This window comes from Lepisma saccharinum, chromosome 18 (assembly GCF_977018435.1).
Source record: "Lepisma saccharinum chromosome 18, izLepSacc3.1, whole genome shotgun sequence".
In the NCBI taxonomy this organism is placed as follows: Eukaryota; Metazoa; Arthropoda; class Insecta; order Zygentoma; family Lepismatidae; genus Lepisma; species Lepisma saccharinum.
In genome coordinates this window covers 59062379-59088758 of record NC_139246.1, presented here as the reverse complement: position 1 = coordinate 59088758, position 26380 = coordinate 59062379, and the positions used below count along the sequence as shown (strand labels likewise).

At 37.6% G+C, this 26380-nt stretch overlaps 1 protein-coding gene across 3 annotated transcripts in view; it reads left to right on the top strand.

Moving 5' to 3' along the window:
• Positions 1-26380, top strand: part of LOC146002601 (uncharacterized) — a 43642-nt gene that overhangs the window by 12675 nt on the left and 4587 nt on the right. Inside the window, exons 4-10 of one of the 3 annotated variants that reach the window (XM_083140558.1) lie at positions 2170-2413; positions 6568-6725; positions 9642-9839; positions 17113-17283; positions 22458-22627; positions 24435-24503; positions 25369-25443. In XM_083140558.1, the coding sequence (XP_082996684.1) occupies positions 2170-2413; positions 6568-6725; positions 9642-9839; positions 17113-17283; positions 22458-22627; positions 24435-24503; positions 25369-25443 (1085 nt within the window). Of the gene's footprint in view, positions 1-2169; positions 2414-6567; positions 6726-9641; positions 9840-17112; positions 17284-22457; positions 22628-24434; positions 24504-25368; positions 25444-25654; positions 26101-26380 lie in introns of all 3 variants that reach the window. The other 2 variants (XM_083140557.1, XM_083140556.1) reach the window with 2 other exon arrangements.

Below are 26380 nucleotides of genomic sequence, written 5' to 3'. Positions count from 1 at the left end.
CTGGGTCTGCGTAGTCTGGTATTTCTGGGCGATAACTGTTGTAGTAGGGTAATCAGTGTGGTGTGCTTGCCTGCTGTCGATGTTTAGCTCGTGTGAGAAGTGCATTATGGTGTGCGTATCCTTGATTTTGGTGTCTACGAGCGTGTGGGCAGTGTGTTTGACTTAAGCCGTTTGAATTTTATGGCTATTGTATTTGATATGTGTAGCAAGACCATGTGAACAAGTTAAATAGCATCCACCCCAGGCTGAACTTCACCGTAGAACAAGAAAAACATGGTAAAATCAACTTCCTAGACATCACCAACAGCCATGCACTGTTGAAGAGCCTTTTACTGTTGCAGAGAAGAGGATCTACGAGAGGAGATAGCCACAATCACTGAAATAGCCCTGAAACATGACTACACTGAAGTACAACTTCCAACTTGGTGCAGTAAAGCGGAGATACAGGTCAGACACCCTAACCAACCACAATCAACCTCCAGCAGCCAATATAAATGGTTTGCCTTTCCCTACCATCCCACCACTTCCAACCACATATCCAAAGTCCTCCCATATGCACAAACCAAATTCCAAAATAGCTGATAAACTGAACAAACACAAACGGTACTTCCTCTGCCCCCTTGATAACCCAGGTGTATATGATGCAGAGTGTGAATGCAAGGCATATTACATCGGCAGATCCATCAATCTGTCAACGAAAGAATCCAACATCACCTAGCAGATGTGAAAAGTCCAACCCACTACTGGTCTTGCTAAACACATCAAAAACAATAGCCATAAAATTCAAAGGTTTAAGTGAAACACACTGCCCACATGCTCGTAGACACCAAAATCAAGGAAACTCACACCATAATGCACTTCTCACGAGCTAAACATCGATAGCAGGCAAGCGCTCCACACTTGGATACCCCTACTACAAGAGTTATCACCCGGAAATAGCAGACCGCACAGTTAACAGCACAGTTAGCAGCAGCCAGAACTACAAACAAGATGCACGTCAAGCAGCAGTGCAGCAAGTTCAGACGATGGTGGCACTGGCCACAAGAAGTTAATCGAAAAACAAAAAAAGAACAGCTTTGCGGATAAGTTTGTTTCAAATTAGTGCAAACAAGCCCAGTTCGACCTCAAGTGGGAGTATGAAATTATTCTGTTGGACAGTTTGAAGGTACCGGAATACAGTGCATCTAAAGATGTGTTTGGTAGTTATGCGGAGATAGGTAATTCACTTGGATATGTTCACTTTTCCATGCATATTTTCTTCGTGATTGATTTTGCCACCTGTCTGGAGACATTGCATGCCTGATGAAGCCATCAGACAGGGGCGAAATCTATCACTAGGGGCATGCATATTTCGTTTTTGACGAAAAAACGAAATTTGAAAAAAACACATTGTAGTGTTAATTTTTCATGTTTTTGAAAGGTGTGAGGTGCATTTTGAGACCATATTTTGTCACGAAATAATGCGAAATGAACTGCAAAAAGCGAAATTAACTCTTAAACACGAAATTCAGGGTTTATTCACCGCAGTGACACCTTCCGAGGTCTGAATTATCCTGAGAGTTATGCAATTCCCGGAAAATTGATTAATTCTGCTGTTAACATTGAAGAAGCAAAAATGGACTCCTTTACACAGAAATAAACTTAATACTTTGATAACTACATAAATGTGCTATTAGAAGTGAAATGTTAATTCTGTGGAATAAGTGTAGTTTTTAAATCAAATTTAGGATTATTTTCACAATTTTAAAACCAATATGTCTTTTTATATACCACTTTTCATCCATTTTTCACCGCTATAACACCGATATTTTATTTTATTTACCGCTTTTGAACCCGAAATTGACTCAGTTTTTGTACCGAAATTTTGCCTTTTTATTTACCAAAAATATGTGCCTCTATCTATCACTAAGAAAATGTGTGGAAAAATGAATGGGAATAATTAATTGACCATTTTAGATTCATCACGTGAACCGTATGTTTTTGCTTCGGATTTTTGGTACATCAGAATTACTAAATACAGTGTCACTCCATTCTACAAAACCACATAAGTTGCGAGGTCTTCTAATTGAGTGCTGTGCAGACCATTGTCCTCGAATGTTTTTCTGAACATTGAAGTTTCTTTATTGATGTTTGTGGATGGTTAAGTGATTATGCTTGTTTTATTTTCAGAATCGAGTGATGATGAACCAGAGGTACCAGCTAAGCAGAATAAGGCCAAATCACTGAATGGTCCTTCAAAAGCAGCTGCACCTAAGAAACCAGTTGCAAAGAGTGACTCGGACGACAGCAGTGAATCTGAAGATGAAGCTCCTGTTCAAACGAAGAAATCTACACCAGTTCCTTTTAAGGCAAGCCCAGCTCCTCACAAAGGGAAACCTCAAACTAAACAAACGCCTAAAGCACAGGAATCAGAGTAAGTTCTCAGTTGTAATGTATGTGTGTGCATTTGTTTATTTTCTAGAGCTTTATAAACATGAAGCAATTATCACAGGAGAGAGAAATGGAAAATATTTTGTTGCTAGCAATGTCACTATACATGATGAGGTCTTGAATTAAAAGAAATGAAGCTTGTGCATTTCCCTTTGCATGATTTCTGCACAGAAAGCCTCTTCGTTACTTGACTATCAATCGTCTGGTGTTTTTTTCGAGGACATGGCTGTCCCATTGCTTTCATCTAGTGTTGTAATGGACCCAGGGTGGCTAATCACCGGGAATTGTGTGAATTATAAGCTTTCTGAATTCTACTTGAATTTACCTCAGTTGACGTGAAAAATTCCAACTGCTATTAATCCAAATCCCATTCCATTTATAAGTGTTACTGCCCCAAGGACAGTTTTTCAGTTTGGCTTTTATTTTTATTGAAAGGAAATGAAACTAAATACTTCCAATTCATTTGCTTTGTAGGGCTGATCCGATACCACTTTGAACAGATACCGATGCTCTTACAGATTCCCACCAATACCACCAAATTACAATAATTTTTCAGAATATTTATCAATATTGGTATGTAAATATTCTTCAATTATATGCATCTATTTACAAAGAAATTTGCTTAAGTATATTCAAGAGAATATGAGAATAGATTATGTAATCAAAAATTAGTTTTCGTGCAAAATGAAAAAAAGTAGTTTGATTTTTCATAATTTCCAGGATAATTACTCTGTGAAAATGTCACATGGCATCCGTGAAAGACCAATATGCCAGACAAGTATCGGCTGGTATCAGTAGATGAATTCCAACCAATACGTTCAGATACAGAGTCAGAATAATCTATCTGACACATGGATGATAGTAGCGTCATTGCCTTGTAATCAAGGGGTCCCAGGTTCGATACCCGGTGGAGGTACAAGTGGTTCGGATCCCACTTTAAACTGTAGGTCCAGTCCCGATTAGCCTTACTGTGCATAAAGTGGACTTAAAGCGCCAACTCAACTCAACATGGATGATAGTCAGATAAGATGTCTTGAAATTGATTAGGTAAATTCGAAATTGTTATACAGTTACCATTTTTTTGTAGATTACTATATCCCGTAACATTTCTGACTTGTGCTTGTAGATGCATTTATAATCAGTATGCGAAATGGCATATGTTAACTCCACACATCAATTTAAATATGTATATATACCATTCAATTGAATAAGAATTATGGATACAATGGAATCGCACATACCCTTTATATTGTTAATATTGTGTGTTTGGTTTTTGAGGCAGTAATATAGAGAACATCTGCTTGAATTTTTGGAAAGTTAGTCTTGAAAACTGGTAATTATACTTGAATTTTATCATGGTTCTAGTGTGGCCACCCTGAAGCTAAAAGCTAACTTCTAGCCTTCTGAAACTCGAAGGTTTATGGCTGCTGCAACACAGGCCTTCCATCTGTCCCTATTTTGAACAAGATCAATCCAATCTTTTCCATCTCAAAGTTATCCCTCCCATCTTCGTCATGGCCTTCCTACTAATCTCTTACCATCAGGTTTCCCAACAAGAATCATGTGAACTCTTCTTTCCTCTCCCCTTCGTGCCACATGGCCTGCCTATCTTAAAGGGGAGAGGGATAATTTACCCTAGGTCCTTCTCTCTTCAGCAGCTGCCAATCACTGTTGCCAGCTTCGCTCTTTTGGAGCCACGTTTGGCTGTGAACTATGGCACCTGCCCCCTGCCTGACTGATGATATCACAGTCTCTGGTTTACATAGACAACTTCTGTCATAAGTATACGTTTTGCATGTGATGTGATATTATTTTATTGGCTGTGTTGCCCCACCCCATCTTAAATCCCCAGCTACTTTTTCTTTATAGCAGCTTGGCTGACGTGAAGAGGATGTAATATTGTTATCCGGGAATGCTTTATTTTCTCCATTGTTGGATTATTAAGATGGCTGATGCCGCCGGATGTAGACTGTGAAAACTAAGAATAAATTGCCATCACTTTAAAGCTAACAGCATTAATGGTGCCCCACCCACACCCCCACTCATTTGTCACCTTATATTACCCCAGGAGGCACTTTATCCAGTTACGTAAATTAGCTCCTTGAAAGTTTTTACTCAGTTTACGGTGAAATTTAGCTCTTTTATGTGCATCAGGTTTGGCAACACTGCCAGGATGGCCGTAGGAGGCAAGGAGAAATAAATTGATCTTATGGAAGTATTATTTTATTTGTTCTCTTGGGAATATCAAACTTCCAATGCCATTGAAAAATATATCAACTGAAAAGGACACTGAAATGCCAAAACTTCCATTTCATTAGCCGTAATTTTAAGTTGAAGTTGATTCCCCATAAGGAATACTTGGGTTTCTGAAAATTCTTATTCATATTTTTCAAACATCGTATCTAGCTTAATAATAAACTTTAAAATACACTTCCACTTGCAACATGTGGAGAAATTCATACTCTTAAACACCAGCTTTTTCCCTCTGTAGAATTTCTCATTCGGACGATATTGAAATAAATGCACAACTGGTGTGAAATTCTCTTCTGGATTTAATTATTCTAATAATATTGGGATATGAATACATATTGCGCAGTTCTAAATTATGTAACATTCTCCACTCACCTGTCTCCCCATACCTTTTTAGGTCCAAATGTTCTAAGAATTTTACTTTCAAATACTCTTTGTTCCTCTTTTAATATAATGGATAAAGTTTCACATCCATATAATACTACAGGCAAAATTATTGTTTTGTATATTTTAAAATTTAGTGTCTTAGATATTATGTGGGAAGATAAAAGTTTCTTAAGAGTAATGTAACACACATTCTATTAATGCGAGCCTCTGTTCATTCAAAACTCGTATCAAATTACTGAAAATAACAATAGAATCTTAACAGTTCTGACAAGTATGTGTATGTTTAATATTCCTCTGTATTTTAAATGTTTTTCACTTCACGAAGAAGGAAGCTTGTGCACAAGCAATTTCTTTTTTCCATGAAGAACTTGTCTTGCACTGCCTATATAAACCCCATACTCTGCAATATTCATAAGTTTTTACATTATGTTGAATAAAGTCTTACCTTTTCGGCATTTGAATATTCTCCATGATCATGAAAGCTAACGGTCTATTCACTACTTCATCTAGCTCATATAATCCAGTTACATTTCTTATGTGGCTTATGAAAGTAGCGTTATTTTCTCATGCATTATATGACCCATTTATTCCTTTAAACAGTAATTCTTCCCATGCCACAGGAGTCTCCATCCAACCAGGTTTTGAAATTGTTTTTCCCACGTCTGGTTTATCAGCTAACTTTAAGAAACCTCTACACATGTGCAATAATAATCTTTGTTTTTGAGGCCATGCCTGTCAAACCATTTGCTCGTTGCTGTGGCGTACGAGAGACATTTTCTTGTCAACCGCACTTAGTGTAATGGTATGGTAACAGCTAGGTGTAAGAGAGGATGCTACAATGCTCCTGAGACAGACAAAGAATGAGGTTGAACAGGAGGGAAACCATTGACCTTGATGCTTGGATTTCTGTGCCCTGCAGTATGTTTTTGAGAATTTGAAATTAATTTAGCTTAACTGCATTTTTGTGGTTGCCACTATACTCAATGTTTTTAGTTTTCTTTTGTTAATTTATTTTCAACAGTGTTTGATAAACTTTGAAATGCAAAGTGCAGTTCTAACACTCAACTTGTTTTTACCAGTTTATAGCACTATAGATTGGTCTGGAAATTCGTTACATTCATGTGGACAAGTGAATATGTATTCATTATTCCCTTATGAGGCTAAGAATCGGGATACACTATCTCATCTGCTCCTCTCGAGCTCCATTCATACTCTTCAGCTCCTTTGTTTTCAGGCACTTCAATCCAATTTTTGTATTCTCCTCCAATGTGTTCCTTGGCCAGCCTCTTCCTACTCTACCCTCAGCCTACATTTTGGTCTGGGAATTCATTTTGCCAAGATAATTGGGAATTTGCACCTAGTTTCTCCGTATTTATATACTACCGCGCCTCTCTTTTCCCAATTATGAATTCACCAAGAAATTATGTATTTTTTCAACTTGGGAATGAAATTTGTAAATTATTATGGCTTTATTATAATTAGTGCAATTTTCTTCACCAGTAGTTCAGAGGAGAGTGAGTCTGACGAGGAAGTGCCACCGAAACAGAATGCAAAGCAATTAAAACAGTCTCCAGTGAAGACTCAACAGACAGTTAAGCCTCAAAAGAAGAAAGATTCCAGCAGCAGCGAAGAATCTAGTAGTGAGGAAGAAGAGAAAGGTTGGTGTTTGTTTGTATTTCTTTTGATGGGTTTTTGTTGATGGCTCCAGCATATGAACATAAATATTACCCACAATATGAAGTTTATATATATATACATTAGGGATGGGCCGGTATGAAATTTTGGCCGATACCAATAAAGTAATGATATAAAATTTACCGATACCGATAACAGATATTCTATCGATCCGATATAAAATAAGAAATGATCCTCGAAGAACCTGAATGGTTCATTGACCTCCTTAATAAATGTTTCAAGGTGACTGCAGTGAAAAAGAAATTGCATATTTAGATATTTACTTTTTTAGAAATTAGGCATGAAGATTATCCACAAAAATTACAAGAAAATGGCAGAATTTTGGACTAAATTATCAGATATTTATCGATTATCAGGTCGGTAATTTTACCGATATGCCTATATTGGGCGATACCGATTAATCGGTCCCATCCCTAATATACATAAAAACTCATGATTCTGATGATTCCCAGTCCCAATTCATCTCAGCTCTTTAGACACACACAGCAATACATTTACAAAAAAAATACAGGCTGTCATATTTTGACATTCATGATTATATTTTTCAATGATAAACAGCATCTCAAGTTTTTCATTTATAGGATAAAAGGCAAAATGTCTACAGTTTTGAAGTAAATGTGGTGTTAGTGTACATAAGTAGATCGAAATTGTAAACAGTATATTAACACGTTAACTGCCACAATAGAAGAATTTTTTCCGTGGGGGCCCTGATCTTTTACTACAAGAATATAATAATTTCATTAGATGAAAAATTGTTATTTTAATTATTTTATGTGCATGTCATGTGAACTTGGCTGGTGCTAGAATCAATTATTACTAGGGCTGAGCAAATGCCAATGTATTGATATCAAAGTATTGATTGAAATTCATGTACTAATTCCAGCTGATATACTTTGCCATTACTTTGTTAATGTACATCTATTCATCCACACTTTTTTAAAATTCTTTGTATCAAGTATTAATTGTAACAATGATAGCATCACTAAATGAGATTTTCATGAACCATCCACAATTTTGTCTGCTGGGTCACTCAAGTTTCAAGTTTAATATATCATACACCATTTCCCCTCTACATTATACCGTAACATGCTACATTTATTTCAAACGTGTAGACATATTTGACTCTCGCTATATGCTATATATTTACATACATACAGTGTACTGGAAGAACTTAATCCGGCTTAAAAGAAGTTTAAAATTTATTATTACAACTAGGGAATTTTTACTAAACTATAATTTACTAATTAATAGTTGTTTAACCCTTTAATGCAAGAATTTTGTCCATTTTTTCCTTTCTATATAAAGATATCGGTTTGGTGGTTACACTGAGATAGGTAATTTACTCTGATAAGATTACTTTGCAAATTTTCTTCGATCGATTTCGCCACCCATTTGGTGACTCTCACACATGCCTGATAAAGACACCAGGTGGCTTCGTCAGGTATGTGTGAACACCACCAGACAGGTGGAGAGATTAATCGTGACGAAAATTTGCGCAGAAAAAATGAAAAGTAAGCTTATCAGAGTAAATTATTTTTCATTTTTAGTGTAATAGAAGTTATGTACTAGTAACCTATTCTGAATCATTTTTATCTTGAATTCTTTGAATTGAGCCTTTAAATTTTAATTTTATTGATAATAAATAATAAGATTAAGAAATAGTTGATGTGATTGATGAGAAACCTGTTGCTACTGTCTGCATAGCATTACTAGAGGTATGCATATTTCATTTTTGACTAAACACAAAACTTGAAATAACACATTGTAATGTTAATTTTTCATGTTTCTGAAAGATGTGATGTGAATTTTCGTACCCTGTTTTGTCACGAAATAATGCAAAATGAACTGCAAAAAGCGAAAGACTCTTAAACACTAAATTTAGTTCATTTACCAACGAGACACTTTCTGAAGTCAGAATTATCCTGCGAGTTACGAAATTCTCTGTAAATATTCGAGAAGCAAAAATGGACCTCTTTACACAGGAATAAACTTAATATTCTGGTAAGATCATAAATATGCTTTTAGAAGGGATATTTTTTTTGTCTAGTAAGTGCAGTTTTTAAATCAAATTTAGGATTATATTCACATTTATTAAAACTAAAATGTCATTTTATATACAGCCTTTTCACTGCTATAACAGCGAAATTTTATTTTATTTACAAAAAATGTGCCTCTAAGCATTACCATATGTTAATGCCACAATTATGAGTAAAATTTAAGCAAGTAGTACAAAGTCTTGAACATAAAACTTGATAGGATTTACATTACGTATGTTTACGAAATGGTGAAAGCATTCAGAACATCGTAATGAAAAGCAATCACATAAAAACCACTGGTGTCAATAGTGAATTGTGCCAATTTTTATACCGTGCTGCACTTCTGTGGAGTTTAATTAAGCTGGAAGTTATGCAGAATTTGTAGATTCAATTTATTTTGCCCAAATATTGTGTAACATGTGATTTAGCACATGTCCTTTACAATTGACGTAATTCATCAGTATTTTGAAGCAAAACGTTGGTAACTTGATACTTATAATTTGAGTAGAATACTCTTGTACTAATAATATTTGTTAACTTAAATTCTTACAATTTTGTTGTGCAATAGTATTGGTTGAAGGTGGTATTAGCCCAACCTTAGGTATGTTCACTATTAAGGTGCAAGAGGTCAGTGTAGAAGCTGTTGCCAGAATTTTTATAATTGCTTGAAGTATTTTCTCCATGGTAAGCTTATTAGCTTTCCTTTATTCAGAATACGGAAAACCCACAGATGTCTGTCAGTGTATTTGTTAATGTACACATTTGAATTGCATAAGATAGAACTTCAGTTTCTTGATTCCTGTCGCTCTGAATCATTTAGCAATTTCTAAAATTTATTTGTAGTGCAAACCAAGGCTATTCCTCAAACCCCCAAAATAAAAAAAATTCAACCGAAAGAAGTTTCAAGTGATAGTTCATCAGATTCTGAAGATGATGCCAAAGCCAAAGTCGTAGCAAAAGTAGCTGGGAAGACACCACAGCCTCAGGTGAAAAAAACTCCTGCAAAGAAACCGGAATCAAGCTCTGAGGAATCTGATAGTAGTAAGTACTTCCGAAAAGTGCTCACAAATTTTGCATGCTCCTACACGATCTCGCATTAGTTTCTTGAGAAGTCTTTATACAGAGTGGAACCTTGATTTTACATTTTCAGGGGACAAAGTTGAAAAAGCTTAAAATGCAGGAAAATGCCAAATTGAGGAAAACTTATATGTAATGGTTTGTTAATTGGGACCATCAAGATTGGATGTATAATGCGGGAAAATATAAAATCAGGCTTCCACTGTACTTGTTAATGACACTAGTAAGTTTAAATATTTTTCTTGTCATTATCGTAAGAACTCACCTCAATATGTAGCTTATCTGGAAAAGTTAGTGATTTTTAAAATTCATTTTCAGTTACCATAACAATAGTGTTTTTATATGATAATTAGTGTCCTGGACAAAGGTGTCCGCCATTGGATCACCCTCATGCCACATTATCCAGAAGACTTCTGAGGGTGAGGGAGGTAGTCGCCAGAGTGAAACTTAGTCTAGAAATAAGCTAAAAGGATACTTTAGTATTATACGAACTACCTCCAATGAGTACACTATACGTAACAAAGAAAATCTTCATCACAGGACACTGAAAAGCCATACTGTCAATGGAAGAGACAGGTATCATGGCAGGTGGTATTTGATCTTGTATGTTAGCTGCAAGGTTGTCATGGTTTTCATTATTAGAAACTAGCAGGCCAGCATTCATATTTAGTAATTCTCAAATCAAAATAGCCTGGCAAGACTGAAAGAGTGTAGTTTTTCTCTACATTAGATTAGACATTGCTGTTAGAAACTGTATTTGGTGACTGTTTTGGGGCCTCCAAACACTGAATTGAGGGGAGCAGAAGGGGAACAGGTCCTGAAATTGGACTGCATGAGCAGGAATCCATCTTGCAATTATGTCATGTAATCAGTAATGCTTATGGGGGGACACTTTTTTTTTACTTGTTGCATGCCATGGTCACTGAATGTTTTCTTTTAAACATATTTTGTGCTAATTGTTTGATGCGTCACAAGGGTGCTCCAGTTGAACCCTCACGATCAATTTGTCCATGAGCGCATGTGAGCAAGAAAATTGGTGCTGAAGGCATTTTTTAGTAGGGATAGAATACCAATGATGATGATCAAGGGTACAGGAGAAGGTGTGAACAAAATCCCCTGGTTTGTGTGTTTACTCCTACTCCAGTGATCAAGTATAGCTGTACTGTTTTAGCCCTAATGTGAATTTTTGTGGGGTATTGAGATGTGATTGACACCCTGCCAAGATTATTTTATTGCGTTCCTTTCTCTGCATTAATTTCTCGTGCTGTTACTTTACAATGCTTTGCATGTGCACAAAGAAAATGCACAATTTTGACACGGTCGTGCCAGATTCAACTATAGCATATTAATATCCATAAGAATAGATTTATCTCAATACAAATTGAGAATGAGTAACATGAGACTGTATATCGGTATACACGTGATACCTCCCAGGGCACGGGAAAACATTAAGATTTGCAGTAAATTAACAAACTCAGGACTTACGTGTTAACATCTAGGTTCAGAATATATTTATCTTGATTATGCAATTAAGAACAACATTTTACATCATAACGAAATGCACTAAAAATCATAGTAACAGCAACACAAAAATTATCACATGAACTTCCATTAATCTCGTAACTTCTATTCCAAGATTCATATCTATCAGGCGGGATGATGTACTTCAGCAGACTGTTCATACGTCCGGGAAGGACATGTCAATCGCCCCCTCCATTGAGAAACAAAATCGACGACGACTCGTGGAAGCACTCACAGTCTAGGAGATTTTGGATTCAACCTTCTAAAAGTATTTTCCTCATGTCTGGAGAACAATTAAAAATCTTCAGATTGTCGAAATTTACCTTGCACACTTCCTTACGAGTTTTTGTGTCCAATAACACTGCCGTGTTGAATTTCACTTGGGTAGCTATGAACGGTCCTGTCCACAAATAAAACAACTTGGAAATGGTTCGGTTAACAGCTGAACTTGGACGATGACTTCTTAGCAGCACCAGGTCATCCTCCTTCAACTGCAAAGCATGGCACTTCTGCTTCAGTTTCCGCCTCTGCACAGCATATCGTTCTCGTAACCGCACTTGAACAACCTTACTCTGCCATTCTCTCTCACCTTCTTCGGATTCGGGCTGTAAATTTAGTACAATCTTGGATAGAACTGCACGTACAAAACAATTTGTAATTGTTATCAACCAATGAGGCAATGTTGAAGAGCCTTTTGAACAATATCAGGTAGACACACTGGCAATACACGTGAAGAAAACGTAAGAATTTCTGCAACTCAACTAGATAAAGTCCTTGACTCACTGGAACGTCACTGGACAGATGAATGTCACAAACTAAGTTCTTGGCAGTGCCAGGCCTCTCTGAAAACACCTTCCTATGTGCAATAAATATCTCGAACAATTCGGCTCTTTGTTCCTTAGCCAATAATTCACTGGAGTCAATCTTCTCTCTTATATCCTCTAGCGGTGTAGCCCATTTATCGTAGCTAGCTTCAATCCTCCGGACGCTCATTTGCTTATCAACGGAATCATCATCATCTAGCTTTTGCTCAATTGGCTCTCCATCCACCATTAGATACAACTTCTTATGCTTGAGATTGATCTCTGCTTCATATTTCTGCAGGAACGAATAACCCAATAATAAGTCTGAAGGCAAATCCTTCACAACAAAAATTTCTAAAGGTATGGTGTTCTCAGCAATTTCCAGCACGATTATGCGTTTTCCCACAACTCGAGTTCGACTTTTTCCAGCGAAATCAATAAGTCGTACCTCTGGAGTAGCTTGTAACATGGCCCCTGGCAAATTTTGCTTTATTTTCTTCCAAATCTCGAGACTCAGAACAGATATTTCAGCTGCAGTGTCCACTATACAAGTGATATCAACATTTGCTACACGTGCCTTGAACTCAGGCGCTCTTCCAAAATTTTTAGACTGACTAGCCTGACACAAATTGTACAGAAACTCACTCTCTTCATGATTAATAACAAACACCAGCTTCAGATCATTACTTACAGACTGGGAATTATTTTCTGCAGGCCCCAGTTCTATCCGAGACCGCCCGACATCAGAAGGGGACGTTTCTATGCCAGGCGTGGGATAAAATCCCGCACCTGGTCGAGATTTGCTCCATTCTCCCAGCAAAAATTTCTGGTCAGCTCAACGCTCTGTTGCTGCTCGTTACTAGGGTACGACACTGCAGCATCTGTTTGTAAGCCACTGCTCGCCGCTTGGAATCGTGGAGAGCTACGACCTTCCCTCAAAGGTTCACTGTGCTCCGGTGAAGATACACGGTTCTCATTTCGTGGTCTCTCACAAGGTTCGTATCTGGGAGCAGCATACTCACGTCTCTGCCTATTTTGGCTTTGTTGACTATAACGATTGCCGTTTCTATATGGACCTGCAGGGCGATTTTCACGGTAATTATTCTGCCTCTGGACCATACGAACCCTCGGGTTTCTGTTTGCCGAGTAGCCTGGAATATCTCTGTTGTTCTGGTGAGTAGGATTCTCCTTCCTCCACGCAGTTCGCCAAGCATCCTGCTCTTCCGCTTGCTCGTATCTCTTAACAAAATCTGCAAGCAAATCTACAGTTACGGGAGCGTGGGCCATACACAATTGCTTCACTCTATAAGGCAATTGGCCGATTATGAGGTTTACCACCTCCTGCTCTGTGTAGTGGCTACTCAGGTTTCTGTAAGCAGAGTACACAGACCAAACATATTCTTCCAAACTATTGTCATTGTTTTTATTGTACCGTTTGGCCCTAACAGATGCCAACTCCCTTTCTTTTGCCTCTGAAGACGCAAAACGCCTCTTAAACGCCCTACGGAAATCTGAATATGTGTGGAAATCATTCTTATGAGAGTAGAACCAATGATAAGCCATGCCCGTTAGCAAACGAGGAATAATCTCCAGCCTGTATCTATGCGGGATCTGAAGGATCTCAAGGTTGGTATCTAATTCTTTGAGATAAATCTCAGCCGAAGTGGCTATAATATTTCCGTCGAATTTCCGCATGGAATTCAGGTCAGCCATCCGGGGAGTCATCCCACCACGCGTAGCATTGGTTTCGAGATTTTCTTTCTTTTCTCTTTTCCAATAAAGTCGACTCGCTGCCTGAAGAACTGGAAAAGATCTCTCTGTGGCGTCTTTTTTTTAAATGTGTACGGTTTCGTTGCCCCGAAGAGACCTCAGAACGACTAGGAGACAGTAACCTTCGAAAAGGCGCGCCCAGCTGGTCCACCCGCGGTAACTCTGGTTCACCGGAGAGTGGCAACTTGCTTAAAGTGGTTGAAATTTGAGCCACTTCGTCACAAAGATTACGCATGTCTGAAGAAAGCTTACTTTGTTTGGATTCCATATCATTTTTCCACTCTTCAGCATTCTCTGTAGGACCCTCTGTGCCTTTCAGTTTTTCCGCCACAGTCTCTTCAACTCGCAAATTCAGGTTTTCTCTCAGCTGATATGCCATATTGGTCACCTGGTTGTCCAACTCTCTGGACATTTCTTCTCTGAAACCGCTCTGCGTTTCACTGATTTCCTTTCGGAACTCCTCCTTGGTCTGCTCAGCTTCTTCCCTCAACAGAAGAACTGTTTCATCGAGTTTAGATTCCAGCTGCTGAGAATTTGACTGACATGCTTGACGTAAGCTCATCATCTCAATTTCAAGGCTTTCCTTCAATTTCTGCTGTCCCTCAGACATTTGCAGAGACAGTTGTTCGATCCTCCGTCCCATCTCTGAATTGGACGCAGCGAGTTGTGAACAACTATGGGCCAGTTTCTCCTCCATCCTTGCTTCTAGCCGGCACTCAAAAGTTCTACTACTTTCTTCTAGTCTTAGTTGTAAACTGTGCTCCAAGATATTCATATTTTCCTGAAGTTTATCCTCTAACCTCCTAGAGTTCTCATGTAACTTAGCCTCCAAGCTATCAGAATGTTCCCGCATTCTAGATTCTAGATTATTAGCATTTTCCGTAATCTTTTCCTGGATTCTAAGTTCTAGATTACTAGAATTTTCAGTAATTCTTTCCTGTATTCTAAGTTCTAGATTACTAGAATTTTCAGTAATTCTTTCCTGTATTCTAAGTTCTAGATTACTAGAATTTTCAGTAATCCTTTCCTGGATTCTAAGTTCTAGATTACTAGAATTTTCAGTAATCCTTTCCTGGATTCTAAGTTCTAGATTGCGGGAATTTGCCTCCAGCATTCGCTGCAATGACGCAAGCAAATCAGTAGTAACAGGAACAACAGGAACTGCAAGTTTTTCTTTGCATGCGAGACATGTTAATTCACAAGGAGAATTACTTTCCTTTGGTGACTTTAGCTTTGCACAATTTAAATGAAAAGTATTGTGACACTCAGTGCAAACAAACGTATCATCAAGCCTTGATGTAGTCTTACAGCAAAACACATGAACTGTGCTTTCATCAACACATGAAGCTTTGGTTCCACTTCTTAATATTTTCTTTTCCATTGTTGCGCATCAAAAGTTCTGAGTCAACTGCAAATCTAAAACACGTTACCAAAGATTAACGTAGCTAATGCACAATGTGTTCGTGGCCCCACGTTCTGTCCGCCAAATTATTGACACGGTCGTGCCAGATTCAACTATAGCATATTAATATCCATAAGAATAGATTTATCTCAATACAAATTGAGAATGAGTAACATGAGACTGTATATCGGTATACACGTGATACCTCCCAGGGCACGGGAAAACATTAAGATTTGCAGTAAATTAACAAACTCAGGACTTACGTGTTAACATCTAGGTTCAGAATATATTTATCTTGATTATGCAATTAAGAACAACATTTTACATCATAACGAAATGCACTAAAAATCATAGTAACAGCAACACAAAAATTATCACATGAACTTCCATTAATCTCGTAACTTCTATTCCAAGATTCATATCTATCAGGCGGGATGATGTACTTCAGCAGACTGTTCATACGTCCGGGAAGGACATGTCAATTTTCACAAGTACATAATAGTCTTTGAAATTAATCTAAATTAACCATTAAATTGTGCAACACGGGAATACAAAATTGTGATTCTCTGTGTTTATTGCATCCATCATGAATACATATGAAGGGTTAGGGGAAAAACCAGGTGTCAATTTGCTGTTATTTGGCAAGTGGTGGTGTCATTTCCTGCCATGTGTATTCTGTACTGAACTCCATGCTTTCTTCTGTTCGTACACTGGTCTCTTCCATTCATGCAAACATAAGTTTATTTACCTCTTCATTTGTGTTCAGTATAGTTTTGCAATTAAGTTTATTTTCTGGAGTTTGACAAATTCTGTTTTTTAACCTGCACCTTCATATGTTCAACTTTTTCTGTTAGTAACATGTTGTGCATGTTCACATTGCCAAATGATACATTTTTACTGAAAATACTTCATATTAAAAATAATTGAGTGAGACAGAGGCTTATTTCCCAAGGAATTTAAATGACTTGCCGTCAGAAGTAAAAATATAGATCTTATCCAATATCTCCTGGGTTTGAATCACGAGCAGGGCTTGTGTGTATCAGTTTCATCATATTGCACATCCTCATCTTTACAATGTGGCAGAAAAAGGAGTCCGTAAAAGTGTGGGTCAAGAAGTTGACAAGAGGCTTATTAATTTTCCATGCAGGTTTTTTTTTCACATTATTGTATTGTGTTCAAATGCTGGGGAAAGCAGAATTAGTTGATGAAACTGCTGCAAGACAAAGGAGTAACAAGTTATTTGGTCTTCTGGCATATTTTTATATCGCCCCAGTTGGGAATACTTGTAAAGTTGGAAATGGAAATTATAGTAATTGCAAGATTGTGGTAAAGGTCCTATTAACAGGACCTTTTGTTGTAACTGTGATGGCAGTGTTTATTAAGTGCAATAAAAAATAAAAATATATGGGTTGCACTGTATTATTCTAGGTTATTAAATGAGGGTATGCGATCTCATCAGATACTAATTTTCAGCATCTTGATCAGTCACAGTAATCATGATCTTCTATGAGATATGGGAAATGTCGAAACATTTAATTCACTGGCAATATGGACTTGTGCAAGGTTGTATTATTGTGATCTTAAATTAACTTAGCTTGTATTGTAAAACTGGTAAACTGTCTTATTGGGAAAGAAGTTCTCAGGTGAATGGTGACTGAAATATAACTGGAAATAGGTAAATGAGCAGAACTATTACGCTGGTACTGGTGTTAACACAATGTTATTTTTTGTCTGAAATTAGGTGAGGAAGAAACAAATGTGAAAAAGGTTCCACATGTAGTCAAAGGGAAATCTCCAGCTAAACCTTCACCCAAGGCAGGCAAGAAAGAATCCAGCTCAGACTCTGAAAGTGACAGTGAAGAGGAGCCTCCTGCGAGAAAAGCAACTCCAAAAACCACACCACAAGCTAAAGGTAAGCTCCCCCCTCCAGTCCAGAAGTCCTAGGTCAAAGTTTTTGGTTTGGCTGCCAGTGGAATATTCTGGTCAGAATCTCAAGTTAAGTAGATCCCCACAAATGTCTAGGCAAGCTTAAGTGTTCAAACTACTACTTATGACTTTCTGTATACTGTTCAAAAGTTTGCTAATTTAAATATATGGTTGTTGAAGACAGAATTTGCATTACTTTTTTTATGCAAACTAAATTGCAGATAAACAAATTATTTAGCTTGTGAATGGTACTGAGGAACGACACAACTATCTCACTTAGCTTCACTTAATATTACTCATATTTGAAACATCTGATCAGTTGTCTCATCTAAAAAAAAACACTTTAAAAGAAGAGAAGGATTATTGTATTGTAACACAAACTAGCAATATTTCCAATTCAGATAGTTGCATAAAAATAAAAAAAGAAGGCTGCTTCTTGAAATTATTGTAGCTGTGCACAGCAGTTGCAGATTAATGAGTTCGTGTGAGGAAAGATTGACGAATCTTTTTTCTTCACTGGTTCCTAAACCAATATCAGTTAATTGGGCTTGGCAAATTCTTATTACGTTTTCCCCAGCAAATGAGAACTGAATTTTTTCTAAGCAAGTCCCCCCCACCCTTTCAATCTCTGTCTCTCCTCTCTCTCTCTCTCTCTCTCTCTCCTAAAGAAGTGTGAATTATCTTCTTCCATAAAAAGGTGGGAAAATGGCTGCTTTCTTTGTGTCTGCTTCCTCTGAAGAAAAAAAGCATTGTACCCAACAAAGACCGGAATTTTTGTTCCACTGCAATAGTGCCTATTGTGCAGTTGAACCTCAATTTGGAAATATTTTGCTGCGATCATTTCCATGTGTATGTTGACAATGTCCTGTACTTTGTTGTGCAGGGGTGGAGAGAGGAAGTGGCATTTTTCTTCAGAAATTTGGAAATTTTTCCGGTTCCTCCCCCACCCCCGCATCCATATTATACACTCAATGTGCATGAATTTTATATAGTCCGATGGTTTATTCCGTGTATAACTGTACTTGATTCGTCCGTCTAGGGCAATTAGCTTCGGATCTACAGTAGTTTCAAGGTAATTGCTCATTACGCTGAATGGCTCAGTGGCATACAGACGCACAGTTTTAGGGGTACAAGGCATGTTGTTCATATCACAATAGTGCAATTATTTTCTTGTTCCAGACATGCCAGCGATCATATCCATGTGTATTTTGACAATGTCCTGTACTTGGTTGTCCAGGGGTGGAGAGGGAAAGGGGCATTTTTCATTTCTGGTTCTCCCCCCGCATCCTTATACACTCAATGTGCATAAATTTTATATAGTTTGAATCTATGGTTCATTCCATTTATACCTGTACTTCATTCGTCAGTTTAGGGCAATTAGCCTCCGAGCTACAGTCATCTAAATGAAACACTGCATTTTGCTAAAAATTGTCCCGGTCCCACCAATCAAAAGGTTAATTTCTCTTTTGGCTAGAGAAGTGTGAATAGTGTTGAGTCATGTTCTCAATTGTGCACATACGTTTTTGTGGAGGGAGGGAGAACAAAGACACCTCAGCCATATTTTTAGAATGTGTTAAAACCCTAGAGAATGCAACATTTAAAGCCTGTCCGGAGAATGAATGAACTTGAAACTTCTATTGTCTTTTCCATTGAAAGCCAGGGAAGGTCACATGAACTGCTGAACCAATCGTCTTGTCCAATTTTAGTGATGAGGGGAAATTCTTGCGGTATTCTATTAACAATTTTTTAGTTTTGAGTAGCATTTGAAACAGATGGCATCCTGAGCAAGGCCCAGCACGGTGAACCCTAATGCTTGCTATCTCGTAGTAAGCAAATCGCTCTCGGATTCCATGGTACAATGGGTTCAGGAGCTATACTTCTAGGTTTTGAAATTGGTTTGGTTATCTACTTATCTTCAATAGCCAGAAGGGTACAGATGAACCTAGAAATACAGGGTAAGTCAAAATGATGGACCCGATTTCAGACATTTATTCTGTGAAATATAATAAACAAATGTTATTGTGAGACATGTGCTAAGAAAGGTAAATTGTCAAAGTTTTCTTCAAACAAATCACAAGTGTTCTATGTGAGCACCTCGTGTAACACGGCACACATCAATCCCATAGTCTATCTCCTGCCAAACCTTGTGAAGCATGTTGCGGTCAATATCAGCAATGGCTGCTGTGATGCGGGAACACCATCCAATGTTGTTGGAAGTGGTTGTATGTAAACATGATCCTTGACAAAACCCCACATGAAGAAATAACATGGGTCAAGTCTGGGAAACGAGGTGGGCAATGAGGGAGAGGTCGATCCTCCTGAGATGGACGGCCTACCCAACGTAGTTCCAATGCCCCATTGAGATGGTCCCGAATGCTGCCATGGTAATGTGCAGGGGCACCATCCAATTGGAGAATAAAATCTGCGCTATCCTCTGCAAGCTGTGGAAGGAGCCATAGTTGCAGCATATCAAGGAAAACAAGTCCTGGCACAGTACGTTCATGGAAGAAAAAGGGCCCATAAATCTTTTCATGGGAAATGGTACAAAAGGCATTCACTTTCGGAGAATCGCGTTCTTGTTCCACAAATTCATGGGGGGTAGCAGTTCCCCGTATCCTTAAGTTGTCTGTTCACTTTCCCTGAAAGGTGAAAAGTTGCTTCATCACTGTAAATTAACCTCTCAGAGAACCCATCCGTTTCCATTTATGCGAGGAAATCAGCACAGAAGGATGCGCGCAAAGCATAATCAATGTCTTTTAAGGCTTGAACTAGTTGCAAGCGGTAGGGTTTCATTTGTAAACGTTTCCGCAGAACCTGCCAGACAGTTTTCTGTGAAGTTCTCGTGCTGCCTGGTAGGTGGACTTCTGTGGACTCCGCACGAAACATGTGCGCACTCGTTCCACTGTCTCTTCCCCAGTCGATTTTCCCCAGTCGATTTTCGTTTACAGATGCAGACCGAATCTCTGAAATGTTCATACCACTTACGAATGGCCTTCCCGTATGTGGTTCTCTCCGATATTTGGTACAGAAATGCTGTTGCACACTAATCACACTCGTTCACATGATAATCAAGCACACAGAAAGATCTCTGTTTTTCAGTCAACGCCATTTTCCTGCTCGCTGCTGACCCCTAGCGGTAGAAAGTGGAAACACTGCGTGGAAACTAAACTTTGAAACTTAACGTTTCGAAGCGCATGTCTCACAATAACATATGTTTATTAGATTTCACAGAATAAATTTCTGTAATCGGGTCCATCGTTTTGACTTGCCCTGTATATCTCCCTAAGCTACTCTACACAGCCACACATCTCCCATGTGCGATGTGTGGTGTTCCCAGTTAGCAGCAAGTGTTCGAAGAAGACTCGTTGGTATCTATAGGAACTTTCAGCCTAAAATTTAAACTTACTAGTGGAGCACTCGTAGTATTTCACAATCAGGGATGAAATTAGATCAAACTCGTTGGAATGACAAATTAATTGGTCATTTGGCCTTAGGACAAGCATCTTGAATTATCACTGAAAATGTACACATTTATGTACATGTTTACACTCACAGCACTTAGATAAGATAACATTCTACTTAAAATCTCTGGAACTCATTTTTGGCATGGATATAAGCACTATATACCAGGCTTGGGGCACTTTGTTACACACACTTTTGAACTATAATGGCTCAGTTTCATGGGGGAAAACCTAATTTGCTGGCACAAAAACACACATTCCCATGCTTCCTGTAGCCTCTCCAAGCTATTGAGGGTACTGGTGATGGATGGGTATTCCACTCTTTGATTGAGATGGATGCTTGTCTCTCTGTATCTGATTGTTCATCTTATACAGCCATGTGGCCACATGTGAAATGTTCGCGACAAGGAAAATCAGCATTTTCCCTTTTTAGCGTGCCTGAATCCCATCTATTGGCAAGGATAACTTTTCCAGCTGTTATCTGCCATTTGAGCCCATACTAGGCTTTTGAGGGATTTGGAATCACTATCGGCAGTTCCCAGTTATTTCTGGGCCATTGTGCTCACTCACTATGCTTGTACATAACATGCTACTTCGGACACTATCTTTACTCCTTGAAAGCTAGTACAGAATAGAAGTTGAAGATGGCTTCCTACACACTTAATGAAGGAAATTTTCCATCTAGGTCAGGACTTCATGGCTGGGAAGGCTCACATTGGCTAACTCAAGTCATGGGTAGCTTGGTTCAAGCAGTTCCAAGTCTGGCCACCAGGTGTCAGGCTAGGATGGAGTTCAACTGTTTGGTTGTTTTACTCCAAAAAACAAATTTTTTTGGTGTTTCTTAAGCCCAGTTATTATAACTGGGGTAAATGAATGCTATTTTCAAGAAAAGAGGGTTATTCTGAACCTACACAAATGTTTGCTTGAAAATACGTAAATAAAAATTTTGTATGATACGCAAGTTATAGCACATGGTGCTTTGTATGCAAAATGGCTTGGGTATGTTAATAACAACTTATTTTGTTCAGGATTTTGGCTTTAACATAATTTTAAGCTGTTTATGAGGGTTTTTAGGCATTACTCTTAATTACCGCTAATATTGATACTACACAAAATGGCTTCCCATGTCATGGTAGCCTTGAGCCTTGCACTTGAATGGAATAGTGTGTTGCTTTGTTTTTATTTGGGAATGTATGCAAAAAGTCTTGTTTTCCAGAAGTTCATACTTTTGCCGGTCGGCCTTTAGTAACTATTGGTTAGGCAGTAGTGCACTTGTTCCCTGATCATGAGGCAGGAGTTGAAGGTATGGGAGGGAGAGGTCGCCTTGTGTACGGCACAGCCTTCTGGCAAATTTTGTCATCGGCAGGGCTTGGAAAACAGTGGAAAAGGAGTGTGTAGCAAACTTTGGTGAATGTGTACTTAAATTTACCATTTTAGTTATCTCTCAACAGTAAGTTTTTCTTGGTTATAATTTTTTTCCTTCTGTCCCCCATAAAATGTATAACTGAGATTTCAGTTCTTTTGCTTTATAGATTGATTTTGTGTCCATGAAACCTCTTTTCTCAAAAGTGAAATATATATAGAGTATGTATTTTTGTATATACAATACAGCCCACAAGCATAGTACAATTGTGAGGCAACTTTTTGTTTTGTAAACGTTATTTAATCCAGATTAATTGAAAGTTGTCCTTTTCTACAGCGACCCCTAAAGTGCAATCAAGGGAACAGGACAGCTCAGAAGACAGTGACTCATCTGAAGAGGAGGAAAGCCCTCCCAAAAAATCCCCTGCTGCACCTCCAGCTGCAAAGAGAAAACGTGATGAAGAGAGTTCAGATGACAGTGAAAGCGACAGTGATGAACCTCAAGCAGTAAGTTTTATGGATATTCCAATTTGCTGTGGATGCAATTCAGTGTGTGGGATATCCTTTATATATGACATAAACTATTAAAATTAACTTGCATAGAATATTATGCAATATCAGTAGGCACATATTTTTGGTAAATAAAAAAGCAAAATTTCGGTACAAAAACTAAGTCAATTTCAGATTCAAAAGCGGTAAATAAAATAAAATATTGGTGTTATAGCGGTGAAAAATTGGATGAAAAGTGGTATATAAAAAGACATTTTGGTTTTAAAATTGTGAATATAATCCTAAATTTGATTTAAAAACTACGCTTATTCCACAGAATTAACATTTCACATCTAATAGCACATTTATATAGTTATCAGAGTATTACATTTATTTTTGTGTAAAGAAGTCCATTTTTGCTTCTCCAATATTAATAGCAGAATTAATCAATTTTCCGGGAATTGCATAACTCGCAGGATACTTCAGACCTCAGAAGGTGTCAGCGTCTGTGAATAAACCCTGAATTTCGTGTTTGAGTTAATTTCGTTTTTTGCAGTTCATTTCGCATTATTTCGTGACAAATCATGGTCACAAAATGCATCTCACACTTTTCAAAAACATGAAAAATTAACACTACAATGTGTTTTTTTCAAATTTCGTTTTTTCGTCAAAAACTAAATATGCATGCCCCTAAATATCAGGTGTTAGTTACTCAAGGAAAAATGTTAATCGCATGTATCCACCACCAATACTAATTGGTATATTTCATTTCGGGTTTCTCTTTGCAGAAACTATACAATTTTCAGGAAGGGAAGAAAACGTGACTTTTTACTTTAACCTTAGACTAAATGGAAATTCGTACGTGATAATTTTTTTTTTGGGGGGTGCTGCTTTCTCCACATAACTTCCTCCTTTCTTTTTGTTGCTTGTTTGTTACGTTGGTCTTATCCAAGTAATGGATATTTTTCACCTGTTAATCCTGTAACAGATTTAACGCGCCGTTGCATTGTTTAAAATGTGACAATTTTATACAGATCCTTTGCACATAATTCACAAAGGAATCACAATTTTCTAGTGCATACATAAAGCAAGGAAGTCTCCATTCTCTTTTCAGTTAAATACGCAGGTGGGTGAAAAATATTTATTTTGCTGACAAGTTTGTCACACACAATAGTATTTGTAAAATGCTGAGAAACATAAAACACCTGTGAAGTATAATGACCTCTCCTGTCGTGGTTTCCGAAAGTCAACTTTGCAAAAGTCTCTTATTTTGGTCTACAAATGTCTTTTAATGTATATTTTTAATGACTTTACATCTTATCCGAGCAATGCATTGAAGCGACCTCCTATCCCTTTCCGTTAAAAGGCATCGGTCTTCTTTTTTATAATACCAGAACTTGAACCTAGAATGATATAAGCAAGAACCATTCCCAATTTTCCTCGTAAAAATCATTGCATGCCGCTCACAATGTTAAAGCTCATAGTGCTATTCATCAAAATGAAAGTTGTAAACATAGAAGTTCTTGATGGTAAAAGTTTGGTGTGTGAAATGGCAAATAACACTTCAAGGGAAATTTGATTCCCTAATGTACATTAAATAGCAATGTAATTTATTTAGATTATTCCCATTGTGTTTGCAAATATTCTGTGCATGTTTACACGTTGCATTAAGTTTGGCATATGAATGCCTAATAATGAATGTTAGGATCTTAAATTTCTTTGCATGATGCATTAGTTAAATCATAAGTAATATATTTGTGTCTAGTACAACAGTATAAATCAAATGGCATACTTTTAATTTTGACTTTATTTTTGTCTCCTGTAGAAGAAATCTGCCAAGAAGAGTGGGTCATTTAATCAGAGGAATTCATTCACAAATGGAGTAGAACAGAATGTAAGTAGGAGAAATTATATTGGTATTGAATTAGATGATTCTATGTTTTCAAGCGAGTGTTAGTCATTGTCTTCTTAACTTGGCCAAGTACATTTTAAACACATTATTTTGCTTTTCTCAACTTTTCAGTGTTATCACTAAGACTAAAACTTCACATCCCTACCTATAGAACATTGTCAAGTCTTATACCAAAGACTGAAATATTATGTTGCTTTTGAGGAATTGTCTTAAATGCCACTACATGGTGTTGGTTCTACTTGTGGACCAGTTTTCTGAGGTTAAAGCAGTCATCGATATTATGTAGCCATGTACCATTAAGTGTACCATGTACAAATGAAAAATCTCAAATTTATTCTAGATGGCTGCTTTTTCCTCTAAATTTACAATTTGTCAAAATATTAGTTTCTCTTTAGGTGTTGCATTGTTTTCAGGGAGTTCTTCAAATAATGGCACTAAACTTTCTAAATTGTAGCTTTATATTTAATTTTTGGCATGTATTAAGTTGAAATTTAAAAAATGTTCTCCTGGAATTTGTATATGTTGAATAAAGTTAGAACAAAGTACACAGAAGTACTGAACATTTGATTTAATTGAGTATGTGAAATGTGTGTTCTGTCGCAAAAGATCCATCCTGCTGGACATAATAAAAATTTTAATTCTAAGTGACAAATTTGTAATTTGTGGAACTGCATGTGAGATTTGCATGGCCACAATTTTGATTAGTGTAAAAAAAATGTCATTTTAGTTCCTAGAATTTACAAATGAATCTTGAAAAGAGGTCAGTTTACACTGACATATTAAACCTTGTATTACTTCACTAATGCAAGGAAACCTTGCTTATAACATTTTTTTATTTATCTTAAAGAAGCCATTTAAGAGAGTACAAGAGGATGCTGTGCAGATAGATCCCAGATTAAAGGACAACTCTTTTGAAGCCAAGGTAATGTTAATATGTGAATTCTTTGTTCCTGTAGGACCGACAAATCATGAAATGTGATGGGAACCTGCACCATGTTGACTTATTCTATTTGTGTGCCCAAGAAAATGCTGGCCACTACATGCGACATCAAAGTTTACATCCTTAATACATTGCTTTTGTATTTTATATATTTTCATGCTTTGTTGGTCTTACAGTTCCTCTTTTCTTGTAGGATGAAGATGACACCGAGAACATGGGTGGTAATAATTGGAAAGAAGACAGAAGAGGTTCCTTTGGAGATAGGGGAGGAAGGGGGAATTTTCGGGGAGGCAGAGGTCGGGGAGGTGACAGAGGTGGACGTGGCGGATTCGGTGGGAGAGGTGGACGTGGTGGCTTTGGTGACAGAGGAGGACGCGGTGGACGTGGATTTGGTGGACGCGGAGGATTTGGTGACAGAGGAGGACGTGGTGGGCGTGGATTTGGTGGACGCGGAGGCTTTGGTGACAGAGGTGGGCGTGGAGGGTTTGGAAATAGGGATGGTTTTAGGGGCCGAGGAGGTGGTGGTGGATTTGGTGGTCGTGGTGGTTTTAAAAGCCGTGACAGTGGACACTTCAATGCACAGACTTCCCCTGCCAACAAGAAAACTACTTTCGACGACTGAAGATAATATGCAGCTTGGTTAGTATATTAATTCATTCTCAGATATAGAACAACACTTGGAAGTGGTGAAATGAAAGAAGGAAAGTTTTGTGATGTTAGCCCTTCTCCAAAGTTTTGAGATTCCTCGTAGGTATTCTGTGCACTGTTAACATCAACAAGCAATTCTCATTGGTTTTGTTAATTGCATATTAATGAAATTTTCACTGATAATTGTTTGTGTGTTAAGTTTTATTGTATGTATATATTTCAGCTTGTTTCGTTGTACAGTCACGGACACTTGTGGGTTATAATTAATCCC